The following is a 19,016-nucleotide window of genomic DNA, read 5'->3' on the forward strand; positions in this document are numbered from 1 at the left end:
CCCCCAAGCAGGCTTAGCACTGTCAGTGCAGAGTCCATTGTGGAGCTCGAATCCATGAACCATGAGATATGACCTGAGCCGAAATCAAGAGTCAGGATGCCCGACTGAGCCACCCAGGTGCCCCTCATTTCTTTGACTTTAAATTCTTAGTCCATCAGAAATTTAGTTTCAATATACATTACTTTTTCTCTTTTTATTTATTTATTTTGAAAGAGAGTCAGTGAGTGCACACGGGGAAGGGGTGCAGAGAGAGAGGAAGAGAGAATCTCAAGTTGGCTCCATGCTGTCAGTGCAGAGCCCAACTCAGACTCGAACTCACAAGCCACGAGATCATGGCCTGAGCCATGAGGTGCCCCTCATGTAAGTTGCTTTTATATTTTGTAAAAAGTAGTTGTGACATTGGTTTTACGGTTCAGAATACATAGCTATTATATCGTAAAGAACCTTTGTTTTTTCTTAGCAGATTAACTACTTGTATAATGAGTTTTTATTTTCAAGAGAGAATTTAAGGTAAAAGTCAGGAAGCTTGTTTTTTAGTTCATTTGCTTCCTAGGAATCTCTCAGTTGTGCATTTTGAACATTGTTTTCCCTAAGAAAAACTTTTATTTTGGAAAAATTCAACATACACAGAAGTAGTCAGAAGAATATAATGAACCCTCATATACCTATCGTAACAGCTCTGACAATGGCCAGTTACCTGGGCAGTTTTAGTTTCTAGCCCCACTTAACTCCTTTCCTTGTATTATTTTGGTGCAAATACTAGGCATTGCATCATTTATAAGTATTTCAGTGTGTATCTTTAAAAAAATAAGGACTTTTTGGGGAACATATCTTTAAACTATTGTATCTAAACTGTTGAACATATCTTTACACTATTGTATCTAAAAGAAAAAAGGCAGTAATTCGTTGGTTATCATAAACAAGCCAGTCAGTTTTCAAATGTGTGCATGTATAATTTATGTCCTTGGGAAGTTCAGATGACAACTGTCATGTCTTTGCTAGTTTACCTAATTACGTAGGAGTATGCGTGCTTGTAAAATGAGGATTTATAGCAATTGAATTTTTAAATACATTGGTATTATTTCAGCATTTTGGCTTCTATTTTCATCATATTTACAAATCTAGTTTAAAGCATCAACTGGTTATACAGGACTTCTTTAACATTTAGTTTAAATTTTTTAATTAGTTAATTTATTTATTGTTTAATTTACATCCAAATTAGCATATAGTGCAACAATGATTCGGGAGTAGATTGCTTAATGCCCCTTACCTATTTAGACCATCCCCCCCCCACAACACCTCCAGTAACCCTCTGTCTGTTCTCTATATTTAAGAGTCTCTTATGTTTTGTCCTGCTCTCTGTTTTTATATTATTTTTGCTTCCCTTCCCTTATGTTCATTTGTTTATTTTAAATTCTTCATATGAGTGTCATATGATATTTGTCTTTCTCTGACTAATTTCACTTAGCATATACTCTCCAGTTTCATCCACGTAGTGGCAAATAGCAAGATTTCATTCTTTTTGATTGCCGAGTAATACTCCATTGTATGTATATATACCACATCTTCTTTATCCATTCATCTATCGATGGACATTTGGACTCTTTCCATACTTTGGCTATTGTCGATAGTGCTGCTATAAACATTGGGGTGCATATGCCCCTTCGAAACAGCACTTCTGTATCCCTTGGATAAATACCTAGTAGTGCAATTGCTGGGTTGTAGGGTAATTTTATTTTTAATTTTTTGAGGAACTTCCATACCATTTTCCATAGTGGTTGCACCAGTTTGCATTCCTACCAGCAGTGCAAAAGAGAGCCTCTTTCTTCACATCCTTGCCAACATCTGTTGTTGCCTGAATTGTTAATGTTAGCCATTCTGACTGGTGTGAGGTGGTATCCCATTGTGGTTTTGATTTGTATTTCCCTGATGATGAGTGATGTTGAGTATTTTTTATGTGTCTGTTAGCCATTTGGATGTCTTCTTTGGAGAAGTGTCTATTCATGTCTTTAGCCCATTTCTTCACTGGATTATTCATTTTTTGGGTGTTGAGTTTGATAACTTCTTTATAGATTTTGGATACTAACTCTTTATCTGATAGGTCATTTGGAAATACCTTCTTCCATTCTGTCGGTTGCCTTTTAGTTTTACTGATTGTTTTCCTTCGCTATGCAGAAGCTTTTTATTTTGATGAGGTCCCAATAGTTCATTTTTGCTTTGTTTCCCTTTCCTCCAGAGACATGTTGAGTAAGAAGTTGCTGCGGCCGATGTCAAAGAGGTTTTTGCCTGCTTTCTCCCCGAGGGTTTTGATGGCTTCCTGTCTTACATTTAGGTCTTTCATCATCCATTTTGAGTTTATTTTTTGTGTTTGATGTAAGAAAGTGGTCCAGGTTCATTTTTCTGCATGTCGCTGTCCAGTTTTCCCATCACCAGCTGAAGAGACTGTCTTTATTCCATTGGATATTCTTTCCTGCTTTGTCAAAGATTAGTTGGCCATACATTTGTGGGTCCATTTCTGGGTTCTCTATTCTGTTCCATTGATCTGAGTGTCTGTTTTTGTCATAAACAGGACATCTTTAATGATAACATCAGACAACTTAAAAAAAAAAAATTAGATCCTAAACTGAATTAGGATCTAAAGCAGGTCCACGCATTGTGATTAACAGATATGTATCTTATTTATTTATTTATTATTTTTTTAATAAAAAATTTTTAATGTTTATTTGAGAGAGAGTGAGCGTGTGTGCAAGCAGAGCAAAAGCAGGGAGGGACAGAGAGACAGAGACACAGAATCTGAAGCAGGCTCCAGGCTCTGAGCTATCAGCACAGAGCCCAACACCGGGCTTGAACTCATGAACTGCAAGATTATGACCTGAGCTGAAGTCAGACGCTTAATCGACTGAGCCTCCCAGGCGCCTGAAAAGATGGATATATATTTTAAGTCTTTCTTATTAATCTGTAGTTTTCCTTACATCTCTTCCCCCCTTGCAATTTGTTGAATAAACTGAAATGTTTTAAACAACAAATTTATCATGTATGTTTTGTGCTTGTGTTTTCATGCAGACGCTTTTTAGCTATGATTTTTGATAATTTTTTCTCTCTAAAATATGCATAAATTTTACATAAATTGCTCTGTGACGTAGTAGAAAGAGACCAGTATTTGGAGCCAGAAAAATTAGAGTTTGAGCCCCTCTCTTCATTATTTACTAAATAATGGACCTGGCCAATGGTCTCATTTATCGGACCCTTAGTTTACTCATCAAAATAAGACAGTATTTTGGGCAGTTTTTCTAAGCAGCAAGTAAGATTCTTTACTAACCATTTGTTGTACTTGTTGATGAAGTCTATTCAAAATAGAAATTGTGTCTTCAAGGAGCCAATGATAAAGGAGACAGACATGTAAATGAATAATTAAAATCTGATTAGTGAAACAGTAAACAATCTTCAAGTTTCAGTGGAAGTGTGATGATGGGAGTGACTCTTTGGCAATCAGAGAATGTTTCTCAGGGGAGGTATAGGTGGAATTGAATTAAAAAATAGATCGGGATTTTCTGATACATGGGCTTTTGACATCTGGGTTAATAGTACCTTTCTTAGGCTGCTGAAATAGTACCTTTGTAAGGTGCAAAGGGAGCAGTGTCTGAAGAGAAACCTGGAGAGAAAGAGACAGGGCCAGATGTTCTATTTGAGTGCTTTTGTAAACCAAAAACCTCTCTAAAATTTTATTTTCTTGGTAGTTAAGCAGATGAACATAAAAATGACACCTCTTAGGGCTTTGCCAATTTACTCAATTATGTAGGAATATCCATACTTATCCATATGTGTGATATGTGTATGATCTTCAATTTATAGGCATTATTTTTTAATGTGCTGGTATTTATTTTTAAATTACCTTTTAATCAAGTTTATAAATGTAACTAGTTGAAAGTCATCTAATCCGAAGTCTTCTTTTGAAAAACAGCACTCTCCTGAGTTCTGTTCCCTTCAAGACAACCACTTTGATTTAAACATATTTTTACTGTCACTTCTTGATTTTTGGTTTCAGGAATTACCAGTTGAATTCCAACTAGGTAAAATGAGGAATTGGCTCTCTGTCCACATCTACCTTTATTATTTATCTTATAGTTACTTTATAGTTGTGTTTAGATCAATATTTAGTGTTTAGAGTATTATGAATATTTAAAATATTAGCTAAGTCATGAAGTGTACTGTGATTCCTTTTTCTGCTTGACTTCTTGTTTTCTTGTTTTCTCTGGAATTAATAATTGTCTTATTTGCATAAATTAAACATTAGGTTAGCAAAGTAGTTTTTTTGGTGTTAACCGTTTTGTGTTCGTTGTATTTTTAAAATTACTAAACCTGTGTCTTAATAAAGACATGAAAGGAAATGGCATTAACATAATTTAACATTATAAAGAATTGATTTTACTAAATAGCAATTTAAAATATGTAAGAAATAGAATATTTGATAAAAACATAAAATTTGGATTATATTTGTATTTTAGCTGAAATAGGTGATTTTTTAAAAAAGATTTTATCTTTAGTAATTTTTTTTTAATGTTTTTATTTTTAAGAGAGAGAGAGAGAGAAACAGAGCACAAGTGGGGAAGGGGCAGAGAAAGAAAGGGAGACAGAATCCAAAGCGGGCTCCAGGCTCCGGGCTCCAGGCTCCAGGCTCCGAGCTGTCAGCACAGAGCCCAGCACGGGCCTGAACCCACCACACGATCATGAACTGAGCCAAAGTTGGGCGCTTAACCGACTGAGCCACCCAGGTGCCCTTTAAAGATTTTATCTTTAAATAATCTCCCCACCCAGTGTGGGGCTCAAATTTGTAATCCCAAGATAAAGCGTTGTGTGCTCCACCCACTGAGCCAGCTAGGCACCCCTTTTTGTGTTTTTACTGTGATTGCTCAGAAAAGAAATGATACTTCTTAGGGTTGTTAGTGATCATCAAAGGATACTTAGCGAATGGATTGTTTCCTAACATTTGTAGAGGTATACGGCTATTGTACATGAAATTCATTGATCCAAAAGACCTGATAAGCTTAATTAATGTTTGTTGTCTTCTGTCAACTCCTTATAAAATAGTCCAGTAAGTTTAGAAATGCTGTAAATTATAGCTCTATTTTATATAAAAGTCTTCAAAAACTTGGAATTAAAGTAGCCAGTTTTAATTGTTTTTTTCAAATTTACTTGACCAGAAACCTTTTTTAATAGTGTATCCATAATACCATAGGATTTTAGTAAATAACACCGTATGTCTGACTGCATCTTGTGGGGAGTCTTCTGATACTTTTTTCTGTCTGGTTTTTACAGTGACAAAAATGCTGAGCTTCTTCCGTAGAACACTTGGGCGTCGGTCAATGCGTAAACATGCCGAGAAGGAACGACTCCGAGAAGCTCAACGAGCTGCCACGCACATTCCTGCAGCTGGAGACTCTAAGTCCATCATCACATGTCGGGTGTCTCTTCTGGATGGTACTGATGTTAGTGTGGACTTGCCGGTATGTAGGTCCTGCTGAACTTTTGCAAATTCTATACGAGACCACTTTCTGCATTTGAATTCTCTACTGTTACTTTCCTGGGGAAGTTAGGTAATATAGGTTAGTATGGATCAGGCACTGTAATGTTCAAGTACACGGATCAGGTAACCTTAGATACCCAGAATGAAAATATTTCTTTGGGATTAGTGGAATTTAACCTGAAATATTTATTTATTTATTTTTTTTTTTTTCAACGTTTTTTTAATTTATTTTTGGGACAGAGAGAGACAGAGCATGAACGGGGGAGGGGCAGAGAGAGAGGGAGACACAGAATCGGAAACAGGCTCCAGGCTCCGAGCCATCAGCCCAGAGCCTGACGCGGGGCTCGAACTCACGGACCGCGAGATCGTGACCTGGCTGAAGTCGGACGCTCAACCGACTGCGCCACCCAGGCGCCCCTAACCTGAAATATTTAAATGATAGGGTGGTTATTGGCACAAAACATTTGTGTGTTTATGTGTGTTCCTTAGGGTAGCTACATATAGGGTACTCTAGTGGATTTTTCAGAATCCTTATTGAGCAGTCGTTAAAGTAATGAGAATCTTTGGGAGTGACAATGATACTTACATGTATACTACAGAACTTTTAGTACTCTATACTTTTCTGTAATTTTCAAAACACTCCTCACTTTTCAAAATAAATACTTCTTAGCAGTTTAGTGTGCTTGCAGAAATTTTAATGAAATGGGGTAAAAGGACTTCATGCTCATCAGCTCTGTCTATCTCTTTGCTCCCAAACTAGTTTGCGGGGGAGATTTTTTATACACTGTAATCTTTATTTCAAGACAGGATGTTGTAATTTTATTCAAATTTTAGATGGTTTCTTTTTCCAGTTATGAATATATAATTATAATTTACTATGAAACAATCTGATATATTTGAAAGGGATTGACTTATTCCTTATAGGCCTTTTTGAGGGGCAGAAGAGGTAGCTATATGGTTTAGGGGGAGTTGAGTTTCTCTCTAAGCTATTTACTAATACCAAATGTCTTTGTTCTGCATTAAAAGATTTATATAACTAAGCTGTAAAATGTGTGATTTGATGTGTCATTGGATGTTCCCTACTATCTTCCCTCCCTACACATTCTTTTTAGTATACACCTATATACCCAAAATGCAATAAAAAAGTCTTTGTGCGAGGTGGTAGCGTAAATGCTGCTACACTACACAGTTGAATAAACTCTAGAAGACCTTTAACTTAACCTTTAACTCACAGTGAGAGAATAAGGAAGTGGATAGTTTAAACGAATATTCTAATTGAATAATTTAGAATGTACTAGGCACGTGCCTTACGCATCTTAAAAGTAATAGAACGTGATAAAATTAAACATAGGGTTTCTTAAAGTGTTTTGAAGTTGTCACCATGAGTACGTATTTATTATCTTTCTATGTTAGACTGGACATCTTTAGGGTTTTTGATTCTGGAATACTTGAAGGCATTTACATTTTCTTCCTGTAAGGCTTCTTGAGGGTTTGTCAGACATTCCAGTATGTGATACTTTGTGAGGAGTTTTCATATTCGTTTCTTTCTTGATAAGTATCTTAAGAGTTTTGTGTACTATTCCATTAAAATATCATTAGATATGTGATAAAAAGCTTGAGATTGTTGTGTAAGAGACCAGAAAGAAGTTTATTATTACCTAATGGCTGAAGTATGAAGTCTCACGGTTGTTGATGGCGGGGCTGATACTAGGAAAATAGGCTTTGTGAGAGAGCTTTTTAAAGAGATAGGCTAGGGGCGCCTGGGTGGCTCAGTCGGTTGAGCGTCCGACTTTGGCTCAGGTCATGATCTTGCGGTCTATGAGTTCGAGCCCCATGTTGGGCTCTGTGCTGACAGCTCAGAGCCTGGAGCCTGCTTCGGATTCTGTGTCTCCCCCTCTCTCTGGCCCTCCCCCGCTCATGCCCTGCCTGTCTCTCTCTGTCAAAAATAAATAAACATTAAAAAAAAAAAAATCATTAGTTATGTGATAAAAAGCTTGAGATTGCTGTTTAAGAGACCAGAAAGAAGTTTCTTACTACCTAATGTTTGAAGTATGAAGTCTCATGGTTGTTGATGGAGGGGCTGATACTAGGAAAATAGGCTTTGTAAAAGAGCTTTGGAAAGAGACAGGCTAGGGGTACCTGGGTGACTCAGTCAGTTAAGCGTCTGACCTCAGTTCAGGTCATGATCTTGCAGTCTGTGGGTTTGAGCTCCACATTGGGCTCTGTGCTGACAGCTCAGAGCCTAGAGCCTGCTTCGGGGTCTGTGTCTCCCTCTCTGCTCACCCCCCCCCCCCCCCCCCCCCCCGCCAAATAAACATTAAAAATTTTTTTAAAGAGGCAGGGTAGAGTGGAGGAGAAACTGCACTAGTTTTGTTTGTTTGTTTTTAATTTATAAAATATTTAGTTTTGAGAGAGGCAGAGAGAGCATGAGCAGGGGAGGGGCAGAGAAAGGGAGGGAGACACAGAATCTGAAGCAGGTTTCAAGCTCTGAGCTGTCAGCATAGAGCCCAGCACAGGGCTTGAACCCACAAACCATGAGATCGTGACCTGAGCCAAAGTCAGGTGCTTAACCAACTGAGCCATCCAGGTACCCCAAAATAACTCATTTTTTTTTTTAATTTTTTAAAATATTTATTTGTTTTTGAGAGAGACAGAGTGCAAGTGGAGGAGGTGCACAGAGAGAGAGGGAGACACAGAATCCTGAAGAAGGCTCCAGGCTCTGAGCTGTCAGCACAGAACCCGATCTGATGCAGGGCCTGAACTCATGAACTGCGAGATCATAACCTGAGCCTAATTCGGATGCTTAACTGACTGAGCCACCCAGGTGCCCCCAGCACTAGGTTTTAAAGTAGTGGAACAAATGGCTAGTGACTGGTATAGAATGGTTTCCTATGCTTGGTATGCTCAGTAGTGTGGATGTGATTGCTTGATCAAGGCCAGAAATACTAGCTGACCTCTCTCACATAGACAATTGCAGTGAAAAAGCCAAGAGTTTTAGGTTTGACTCTTTGGGGAACTAGAACAATTGATTGCCTTTTCAGCTCTGCAGGTGAAATCCTAGAGTTGGTAAACTAATTCTAGATCCTTTCATGGGTATAAAATGGGCATTGGCCTGCCAGCTAAACTGTTTTACTAAAAAAAAAAATAGACCAGAGGAATGTTAATTTCTAAAAAAGAATGTCCCCCCCCCCTTTTTTTTTTGATTTAGCTTCTCAACCAGTCTAGTGTTACTCCAAAAGAGGATTTAGAATTGATTTTAGAAATTGGATGAAGCATATACTCATTTCCCACTAGGATTAAGGTCACTAGTGATCATAACAAACCAGTGTGGAACTAAGATGATTGCCTAGGCAATATGTAAATGATCATCAGTGATTAAATAGAGTGCTTTAAATCTTTGGACTTCAAATTAGTATATCCTGGTAGTATGGCCATTTTTTCCTTTTGCTGACTTCTTCCTCTCAAAACTGAGGGAGGGATTTAATTACCTTCTCTCCGCCCCACCTATCCTCCCCCCCCCCCCCCCCCCTTTTTAAGAAATAACTACAGAAATGCCTAATGCCTTTTGGTGAATGATAAAAGCATTGGGTGGAAATTTCTGACTGATTTTTAAATTTTCTCTTTGGAAATGGCCACTTTGTTGATTTATGATCTTAGTGTTTAGTAATAGCCTGTCTTGTATCATTATGCATCTTTCTAACTTTAATAGAAAATGTTTAATCAATTTGGTAATTTAATAAACCTATTTTGCTGATGTAGATGCTGAAGGCTTTAAATTATATAGCCCATGTGTGGTTATACTTTTATTTATTATATATATGTTTTTAATTTTTTTAATGTTTATTTTAGGGAGAGAGAGAACGTGAGTGGGGGGGGGGCAGAGAGAGGCATTGTTAAGATGGCAGCACACCCCATATTGATCTATAGAGTCAACATAATCCTCACCAGAGAACCAGTTGATTTGTTTATAGAAATTGACAAGCTGATTTAAAAATTCATATGGAATTGCAAGGGACTCAGAATAGCCAAAACAATACTGGAAAAAGAACAAAGTAGCAGGACTCACACTTTCTAGGTGTTTGTTTTTTTTGAGTAAGAACATGCTCATAGGCACCCCAGCAGGGGAGAGGGGCAGAGGGAAGAGATAGAGAATCTTAAGCAGACTTCATGCTGAGTGTGGAGCCCAGCGCAGGGCCTGGTCCCATGACCCTGGGATCCTGACTTGAACCGAAATCAAGAGTTGGATTTAACCAACTGAGCCACCCAGACACCCCTCATACTTCCTGGTTTTAAGCCTACTGTAAAACAACACTAATCAAGATGGTGTGCTACGGGCACAAGAATAGGCACGTAGGGGTGCCTGACTGGCTTGGTCAGTGGAGCATGGAACTCTTGATCTCGGGGTTGTGAGTTTGAGCCCTGTTTTGGGTGTAGAAATTACTTAAAATAAAATCTTAAATGGGGCGCGTGCGTGGCTCAGTTTAAGGTCTGACTTCAGCTCAGGTCATGATCTCGCAGTTTGTGAGTTCGAGGCCCATGTCGGGCTCTGTGCTGACAGCTTGGAGCCTGGAGCTTGCTTCAGATTCTGTGTCTCTCTCTCATTCTGCTGCTCCCCCTCTCTAGCGTGCGCTTTCTCTCTCTCTCTCTCTCAAAAATAAACAATAATAAACATTAAAAAAAATTCCATTGTATGATACATTGTATTTTATTTATCCATTCATCAGTTGGTGGACATTTGGGTTGTGTCCAGCTTTTAGCTACTGTGAATAGTGCTGCCATGAATATTCTTGTACAAGTGTTTGTTGGAATACATGTTTTCAGTTCTTTGGGGTGTGATATCTAGGAGTGGAATTGCTGGGTCGTATGATAATTCTATGTTTAATTTTTTGTGGAACTGACAAATTGTTTTCTGTAGCAGCTGTATCATTTTACATACCCACCAGTAATGTAGGAAGGGCTCCAGTGTCTCCACACCCTCAACACTTGTTATTTTCCATTTTTTTGATTATAGTCATCTTAGAGGATGTGAGGTGATATCTCATTATGGTTTTGATTTGTAGTTTTCTTTAAAAAAATTTTTTTTTTAATGTTTATTTATTTTAGAGAGACAGAGAGCACGCAAGGGAGGGGCAGAGAGAGAGGGAAGCACAGAATCTGAAGCAGGCTCTAGGCTCTGAGCTGTCAGCATAGAGCCCAATACAGGGCTTGAACCCACAAACTGTGAGATCATGACCTGGGCCAAAGTTAAATGCTTCACTGACTGAGGCACCCAGGCGCCCTGATTTATAGTTTTGTAATGATTACTGATGAGCATCTTTTTATATGCTTACTGGCCATTTTTACATTGTCTTTGGAGAAATGTCCATTCAAACCGTTTGCTCACTTATTTCTTTTAATTGTGTCTATTTTTCTTAAATTTTTTTTCATGTTTATTATTCTGAGAGAGAGGGTGTGAGCAGGGCAGGGGCAGAGAGAGGGGGGAGAGAGAGAATCCCAAGCAGGCTCCATGCTGTCAGCACACAGCCTGCATGAAACCAAACTGTGAGATCATGACCTGAGCCGAAATCAAGAGTTGGACTGTTAACTGAGCCACCCAGGTGCCCCTATTCCTTTTAATTAACAAAATTTTTTTGGTGTGTTCTCATCTGGCTTTTAAAGTGAAAAAAAATTTGGGGCACCTGGCTGGGTCAGTTGGTTAAGCGTCCAGCTTTGGTTCAGGTCATGGTCTTGTGGTTCGTGAGTTTGAGTCCCACGTCAGGCTCTGTGTAAATGGCGCAGAGCCTGGAGCCTGCTTCAGATTCTGTGACTTCCTCTCTCTCTGTCCCTTCTCCACTCATGCTCTGTCTTTGTCTCTTGAAAAATAAACATTAAAAAAATTTTAAATGAAAAGAATTTTTAAAAAAATTTTAATTGCAGTATAGTTGACATACAGTATTATATTATCAGTATCAGGTATATAACACAGTGATTAGGCAGTTGTATGCACATTATGAAATGCTTGCCATAAGTGTAATTACCATCTGTCACCAAACAAAGTTACTACACTATTTTTCCAATGCTGTGCTTTTTATCACTGTGATTATTTATTTTATGACTGGAAGTTTGTATATTTGGGTCCCCTTCACCTATTTGACCCATCCCACCCACCTACCTCCCCTTTGGCAATCATTAACTTATCCTCTGTATTCATGAATCTGTTTGTTTTTTTTTGTGTGTTTTGTTCATTTGGTTTTTAGATTGTGCATGTAAGTGAAATTGTATGGTATTTGTTTTCCTGTGTCTGACTTATTTCACTTCATATGATACCCTCTAGGTCCATCCATGTTGTCACAGATGGCAAGAATTCATTCATTTTTTTTTTTTTAATGACTGAGTAATATTCCATTGTGTATATACACCACATCTTCTTTATTGATTCATCTATTGGTGGACATTTAGGTTGGTTCCATATCTTGGCTATTGTAAATACTGCAGTAAACATAGGGGTGCATATATCTTTTTGACAAGCATTTTTGTTTGTGTAAGTAGTCACCAGTGGAATTACTGGATTATATGGTATTTCTGTTTTTAATTTTTTGAGTAACCTTCCTACTGTTTTCCATAGTGGCTGTACCACTTTATATTCCCACTAGCAGTGCATGAGGGTTCCCTTTTCCTGCACATCCTTATTTCTGCCTAACACTTATTTCTTGTCTTTTTTGATACTAGACATTCTGATAGGTGTGAGGTGATAACTCAACTGTGGTTTTGATTTGCATTTCCCTGAGGGTTAGTGATGTTGAGTATATTTTCATGTGGCTGTTGGCCGTCTGTATGGCTTCTTTGAAACATTGTCTATTCATGTCCTCCATTTTTTAATTGAATTATTTGTTTTTTGGGTGTTTAGTTTTATGAGTTCTTTATATATTTTAGGTATTAACATCTTGTTGGACATATCATTTGCAAGTATCTTCTCCTAGTCAGTAGGTTTCCTTTTCATTTTGTTGGTGGTTTCTTTCACTGTGCAAAGGTTTTTTAGTTTGATATAGTTCTAATGTTTATTTTTGTTTTGTTTCTCTTGTGTGAGGAGGGTTATCCAGAAAAATATTGCTAAGGTCAGTACCTGAGAGATTACTGCCTATATTTTCTTTTGGAAGTTTTATGGTTTCAGGTCTCACAGTTAGGTCTTTAATCCATGTTGAGTTAATTTTTGTATATGGTATAAGATAGTGGTCTTATTTCATTCTTTTGCATATAACTATCCTGTTTACCCAGTCCCATTTATTGAAGAGACTGTCTTTCCCCTAGTGTATATTTTTGCTTCATTTGTTGTAGATTAATTAGGCATATAAGCATGGATTTATTTCTGGGTTCTCTGTCCTTTTCCTTTCCATTGATCTATGTGTCTGTTTTTGTGCCAGTACCATACTGCTGTTGTTAATATAGCTTTGTAGTATAAAAAAATAGCTTTGTAGTGTAGTTTCAAGTTTGGGGTTGTGAGATCTCCAGCCTTGTTCTTTCTCAAGATAGCTTTGGTTATGGTCATTTGATTTATGATGAGGGTTCCAGAGCCATTTATTGGGGGAAAGAATAGTCTTTTCAACCAGTGATGGTAGGAGAACTGGATAGCCATATATGAGAGAATAAAGTGAAGTTGAAACTTTAGCTGACACCATATACAGAAGTTAACTCAAAATGGACTAAAGACCTAAACATAAAAGATAAGACGATAAAACTCTTAAAACAAAATGTAGGGATAAATCTTCATGACCTTGGATTTGGTTTTTTAGGTATGACATGAAAAACATGGACAACAAAATTAAAAAAAAAATAAGTTGGACTTTTATCAAAATGAAGAACTTTTGTGTCTCAAAGGCCATCATCAAGAAACTGAAAAGATTCTCAGAATGGGAAAGAGTATTTGTAGGTTACGTATTTGATAAGCACTTACGTCTAGAATATATAAAGAACTGTTACAACCCAATAATGAAAAGACAACCCAATTAAATTTTTTTTATGTTTATTTATTTTTGAGAGACAGAGCAGGAGTTGGGGGCGGGGGGGAGCAAAGAGAGGGAGACACGGAATTCGAAGCAGGCTCCAGGCTCCGAGCTGTCCACACAGAGCCTGACGTGGGGCTCCAACCATGAGCCATGAGATCATGACTTGAGCCGAAGTTGGATGCTTAACAACTGAGCCACCCAGGCGTCCCAAAGACAACACACTGAAAATGGGCAATGGGGTGCCTGGTGGCTTGGTCTGTTAAGTGTCCAACTCTTGATTTGGGCTCAGGTCATGATTTTATGGTTGTGAGATTGAGCCCCGTGTCAGGCTCCACACTGGGATGGAGCCTGCTTAGGATTCTCTCTCTCTCCCTCTCCGTCTGTTTCTCTGCTCACACTCTCTCTTTAAGAAAAAAAAAAAAAAAAAGAGGATGGGGGGCAAAGGATCTGAATAGACCCTTCTCCAAATAAGATATGCAAATGACCGATAGGCACATGAAATGATGCTTGACATCATTAGTCATCAGAGAAACGCAAATCACAACCATGGTGAGATACTACATGTCAACTGTGAAAGTTAAAATGAAGATGTCAGATAATACTAAGTGTTGGTGAGAATGTGGAGAAACTTTAACACTCTTACATTTTTGATGGTTCTATAAATTGTACAACTGCTTTGGAATATAGCCTACAGTTCCTCAGGTGATTAAACATAGTTACCATGTGACCCAGCAATTCTACTCTTAGGTATGTATCCAAGAGAATTGAAAACATAGGTTTAGACAAAAACTTGTACACAGATGATCATAACAGCATTATTCTTACTATCCAAAAGGTGGGGAAAAAAACCCCCAGCTATCTCTCAAAAGTTGAATGGATAAACAAAATGTGTTATATCCATATAATGGGATATTATTTGGCCATGAAGGAAATGAAGTTCTGATACATGCTACATGGGTGAACTTTGAAAACATTGGCTAGGTGAAAGAAGCCAGTCACAAAGGACCACATATTATATGATTCCATTTATATGAAGGTCCAGAATAAAGAAATCTATATGAAAAAAAAGTGTAGATTAGTGGTTTGGTGGTTGCCTAGGGCAGATGGGTAGGGACTGAGGGAGTGGTGGGAATGGTGGTTGGAGCAAAAGCTAAAAAATACAAGGTTTCTTTTTGAGGTATGAAGATGTTCTGAAATTGTGATGGTTGTACATATCTGTGATTATACCTTTGAATTTTGTACTTAAAAAAAATTAATGTTTATTTTTGAGAGACAGAGTGTGAGAGAGGGGCAGAGAGAGAGAGGGAGACACGAAATCCAGGCTCTGAGCTGTCAGCACAGAGCCCAACATGGGGCTCAAACTCACAAACCATGAGATCATGACCTGAGCCGAAGTCAGACACTTAACTGATGGAGCCACCTAGGTGTCCCTGAAGTTAGTACTTTTAATAGGTGAATGATATGTGAATTATATCTCACACCTGTTTTTAAAGATGCATGGAATTTTGCATACTTGTGTTATATTCCATTTAACGTTTTTTTTTAGTACTCAAGAGACATGATTTAGAGTTGATTTCCTTGATTCATTACAGGAAAACAAAATCTGGAGACTGAATATTAAGGCACACGACGATGGGGCTGTGGACTAATCGTGGCAGTGAGACTGCAGGAGAAGGAATTTAGTACATGGATATGGTGCAGGGAAGAAAGTGGAGATCAGACCTGAGTAAAATAAAATTTCGCTGTGGTGGAGTGGGGGATATTGATTGTGTGGAAGATCATGAGAGCATAGTCTGCTGTCACTGAGAGAGGAGTAAAAGAATGAAGCGGAAAAAGGAGGGCCCTATGATGGAGTGGTGCAATGATGTGTTTAGAAGCCAGATTTAGAGGGCTTAAAGCAGGAGAGCCTAGGTGGCTCAGTCAGTTAAGCCTCCAACTCTTGGTTTTGGCTCGGGTCATGATTTCTCGGTTTGTGAGTTCAAACACGTGCTGACACTGTGGAGCCTGCTTGGTATTCTCTCTCTCCTTTCTCCCTCTCTCTCTGCTCCTCCCTTGCTTGCATCCTCTGTCTCTCTCTCTCTCTCTCTCTCTCTCTCAAAACAAGTAAACTTAAAAAATCTCTAAAAAAGGAAATAGAGGATTTAAGGGAATTATTGGGGACAATCCAATCTTATATTTTTTGGACCTCTTTTAGTCCCTTGTACCTAGTAGGTGCTTAATCAGTATTATTTAGTTATGAAGGGAAGTTGAAGAATTGCCATGAGATTTGGCGGTAACAGGAAGGAAGGAAATAACAGCATCTAGAGAATGGCTAGAGAGGGGAGATCTGAGTTTGTTAAATGAATAGGAAAAATGTTTCTCAGAAATTGGTTTTATATACACAGGTGGAGATTATAGAGTGAGTATTCTAGAAAGGACTGCCATCTTTTGCTGGGAAAGATGGAAGGCTGATGAAAAGGTAATATCTTGATGGTCTTAATCTTCAGAAAACAGGATGTGAAGTGAGGCGGTGACCTGGAATAATTTATTAGGAGAAAAGAAGAATATAAGCAGCAAGTGATGGTCTAGATGCAGCTGAACAGTGAATTTGTAGTGGGTCAGGAGGTGGATGAAGTAGGTAAAAGAGGACTAAGAAGTGCAAACTTCCAGTTATAAAATTGATAAATTAGGGTGACAAAAGTAAAGCATAGGGAATATAGTCAGTCATATTGGAATAACTTTGTATGGTGACGATGATAACTACACTTACTGTGGTGAGCGTTTTGTACTTTATGTAATGGTTGAATCACTATGCTGTATGCCTAAAACTAATGTAATGTTGTATTTTAACTATACTTCAGTAAAATTTTTCTTTTATTTAAAAAAAAAATTTTTTTTTTCCAACGTTTTTTATTTATTTTTGGGACAGAGAGAGACAGAGCATGAACGGGGGAGGGGCAGAGAGAGAGGGAGACACAGAATTGGAAACAGGCTCCAGGCTCCGAGCCATCAGCCCAGAGCCTGACGCGGGGCTCGAACTCACGGACCGCGAGATCGTGACCTGGCTGAAGTCGGACGCTTAACCGACTGCGCCACCCAGGCGCCCCTATTTTTTTTTTTTTTTAATTTTTTTTTTCCAACGTTTTTTATTTATTTTTGGGACAGAGAGAGACAGAGCATGAACGGGGGAGGGGCAGAGAGAGAGGGAGACACAGAATTGGAAACAGGCTCCAGGCTCCGAGCCATCAGCCCAGAGCCTGATGCGAAAATTTTTCTTTTAAACGTACAAAGGACTTGAATAGATATTTCTCTAAGAAAATATGCAAATGGCCAATAAGCACCTGAAAGTATGCTCAACATCACCATTAGGGCATTAGGGAAATGCAAATCAAAATCACGTCCTTTCACATCCATTAGGATGGCTGTATCAAACAAAACCGAGCAAAACAACCCCAGAAAATAACAAATGTTGGTGAGGATGTGGAGAAATTGGAATCCTATGAATTGCTGGTGGGAATGCAAAATGGTGCAGCTACTATGGAAAACAATTGGGCAGTTCCTCAAAAGTTAAAAACATAGGACTATCATATTCTACTCCTAAGTACATTCCCAAAAGTATTGAAAGCAGGGACTCAAACAGATATTTGTATACCAGTGTTCATAGCAGTATTCACAATAGCCAAAAGGTGGAAACAACCCAAATGTTCATCAGCAGATGACCAGATAAATGATACGGTATATACATACAATGGAATATTATTCAGTTTTAAAAAGGAATGAAATTTTGAAACCTGCTACAACATGGATGAACCTTGAAAACATTATGCTAAGTGAGATAAGCCAGACACAAAAGGACATATATTGTATGATTCTACTTATGTGATGTATGTAGAATGGGCAAATTCATGAGCCACATAAAGTAGGAAAGAGGTTATTAGGGGTTAAAGGGAGGGAGTGTGAAAAATGGTTGTTTAACGGGTACAGAGTTTCTGATTGGTATTATGAAAAGTTCTGGAAATGAAGGGTGGTGACAGTTGTACACATTGGGAATATGTTTAATGACATTGAATTGTATATGTTAAAATGGTAAATTTAGTTATGTTAAAAAAAAAAAAGAAATGGAGACTGATGCTTGTTAAGTGGGGTCAGTGTACTGGAAGTTCCCATTGTAGTTGGAGAATCTAGGCATTGAGAGTAATTTTGTGAACAAGATAGAGATGAGGTTGTGATAAGAAGTTGGGGGTATCTAATTACTGATCTGAGAGGTGACATTCCAGTTAAAATGTGGGTGTGGTGTGTAACCTTAGGAAATTGGAGCTTGGGAGAGAGCAAAATGCAAATTCTAGCCTTGTCATTTTTGTAGCTATGCAATGGGGTCATATTACTAAAGCCTTCTGAACTTTTTCTATGTTATGTATTTATTAAATGGACAAATAAGCCATAATCATCAGGATAATTGGGAGTATTAAATAAACATATGTTTAAGAAAAAGAGTAGAAGTGCTGGCACTTAGGTAGGAAACTTAGAAAAATAGAGGACAAATATTTGAGGAAATAATAGATTGTTTTCCCAGAATAAAAGGGAGATGAAAGATCTCAGATTTAAAAGGCCCAATGGAATACAATATAGAGATGAGGAAAAAACCACACTTAGACACATTATATTGAAATTTAAGACTCTCAGAGATAGAGAAGTTTAAAAGCTAACCAAGAATTAATAACATTATTAAGGACCAGAATTCGAATTGTCATCACACTTTTCAACAGCACATAAGCTGTAAGAAGATGAAAGAGTAATACGTTTTGAGTATTGAACAATGTTGAAAGAAAATAACTCTGAACCTTAAATTTTATAAGGTGACAATAAGCATTCAAGTGTAAAAGCATGTTGAAAATACTCTCAAACATAGAAGACCTTTAAAGATTGGCCGTACAAAGTCCCACATGGAGAACATTTCTGTAGGAAGAACTTAAACGAGTGGAGAAACAAATCTAGCAGATGCTGTTAGGTATGTGTGATGTACAAATGTAAGATGTATAGAGAATGATCAAAATACCAAAATAAAGATTGTCATCTTAAAAAAAATTAGCCACGACCAAAGAAAAGAAATAGAGAAAGTATGCTCATTGACATGAGGATTGGATGGAGGGGAGATGATGGGCATGAGGGCGTTGTAAAGTTCTTCTCTTGATAAAGGGATATATGGATAACACTTTTATTTATCAAAAAGAAAGATTGTAAAAAGTGCAGGAAAAGCAAAAATACAAGTTGTATTTTAAGGATGTCAGTTAAAAGACAGTTTGATGACTGAGTAAAATATATAGATCTATAGATATATATAATCTTACAAGAAATACCTAAGTCATAATTTAAAATTACATAGGAGGAGAGGCATGGTTAGGATGTTTATGAAAATTGTTGAAAATTGAGGATCTTAACAATGCTTTTGCTTATGTGGGTTATATCTATCAATAGTTACCTTATTAGAAATTAAAACTGAAAATTTTTAAAAACAATTTTAAGACCGCAAA

At 37.7% G+C, this 19,016-nt stretch overlaps 1 protein-coding gene across 7 annotated transcripts in view; it reads left to right on the forward strand.

Moving 5' to 3' along the window:
• EPB41L5 (erythrocyte membrane protein band 4.1 like 5) overlaps positions 1-19,016 on the forward strand; it is a 143,831-nt gene that overhangs the window by 4,435 nt on the left and 120,380 nt on the right. For all 7 annotated transcript variants that reach the window (XM_058715531.1, XM_058715530.1, XM_058715526.1 and 4 more), the window contains exon 2: positions 5,317-5,504. In XM_058715531.1, coding sequence (XP_058571514.1) covers positions 5,325-5,504 — 180 coding nt within the window. In that variant the 5' untranslated portion in view covers positions 5,317-5,324. The remainder of the gene's footprint in view (positions 1-5,316; positions 5,505-19,016) is intronic.

Source organism: Neofelis nebulosa, chromosome 2 (genome assembly GCF_028018385.1).
Source record: "Neofelis nebulosa isolate mNeoNeb1 chromosome 2, mNeoNeb1.pri, whole genome shotgun sequence".
Classification (NCBI taxonomy): domain Eukaryota; kingdom Metazoa; phylum Chordata; class Mammalia; order Carnivora; family Felidae; genus Neofelis; species Neofelis nebulosa.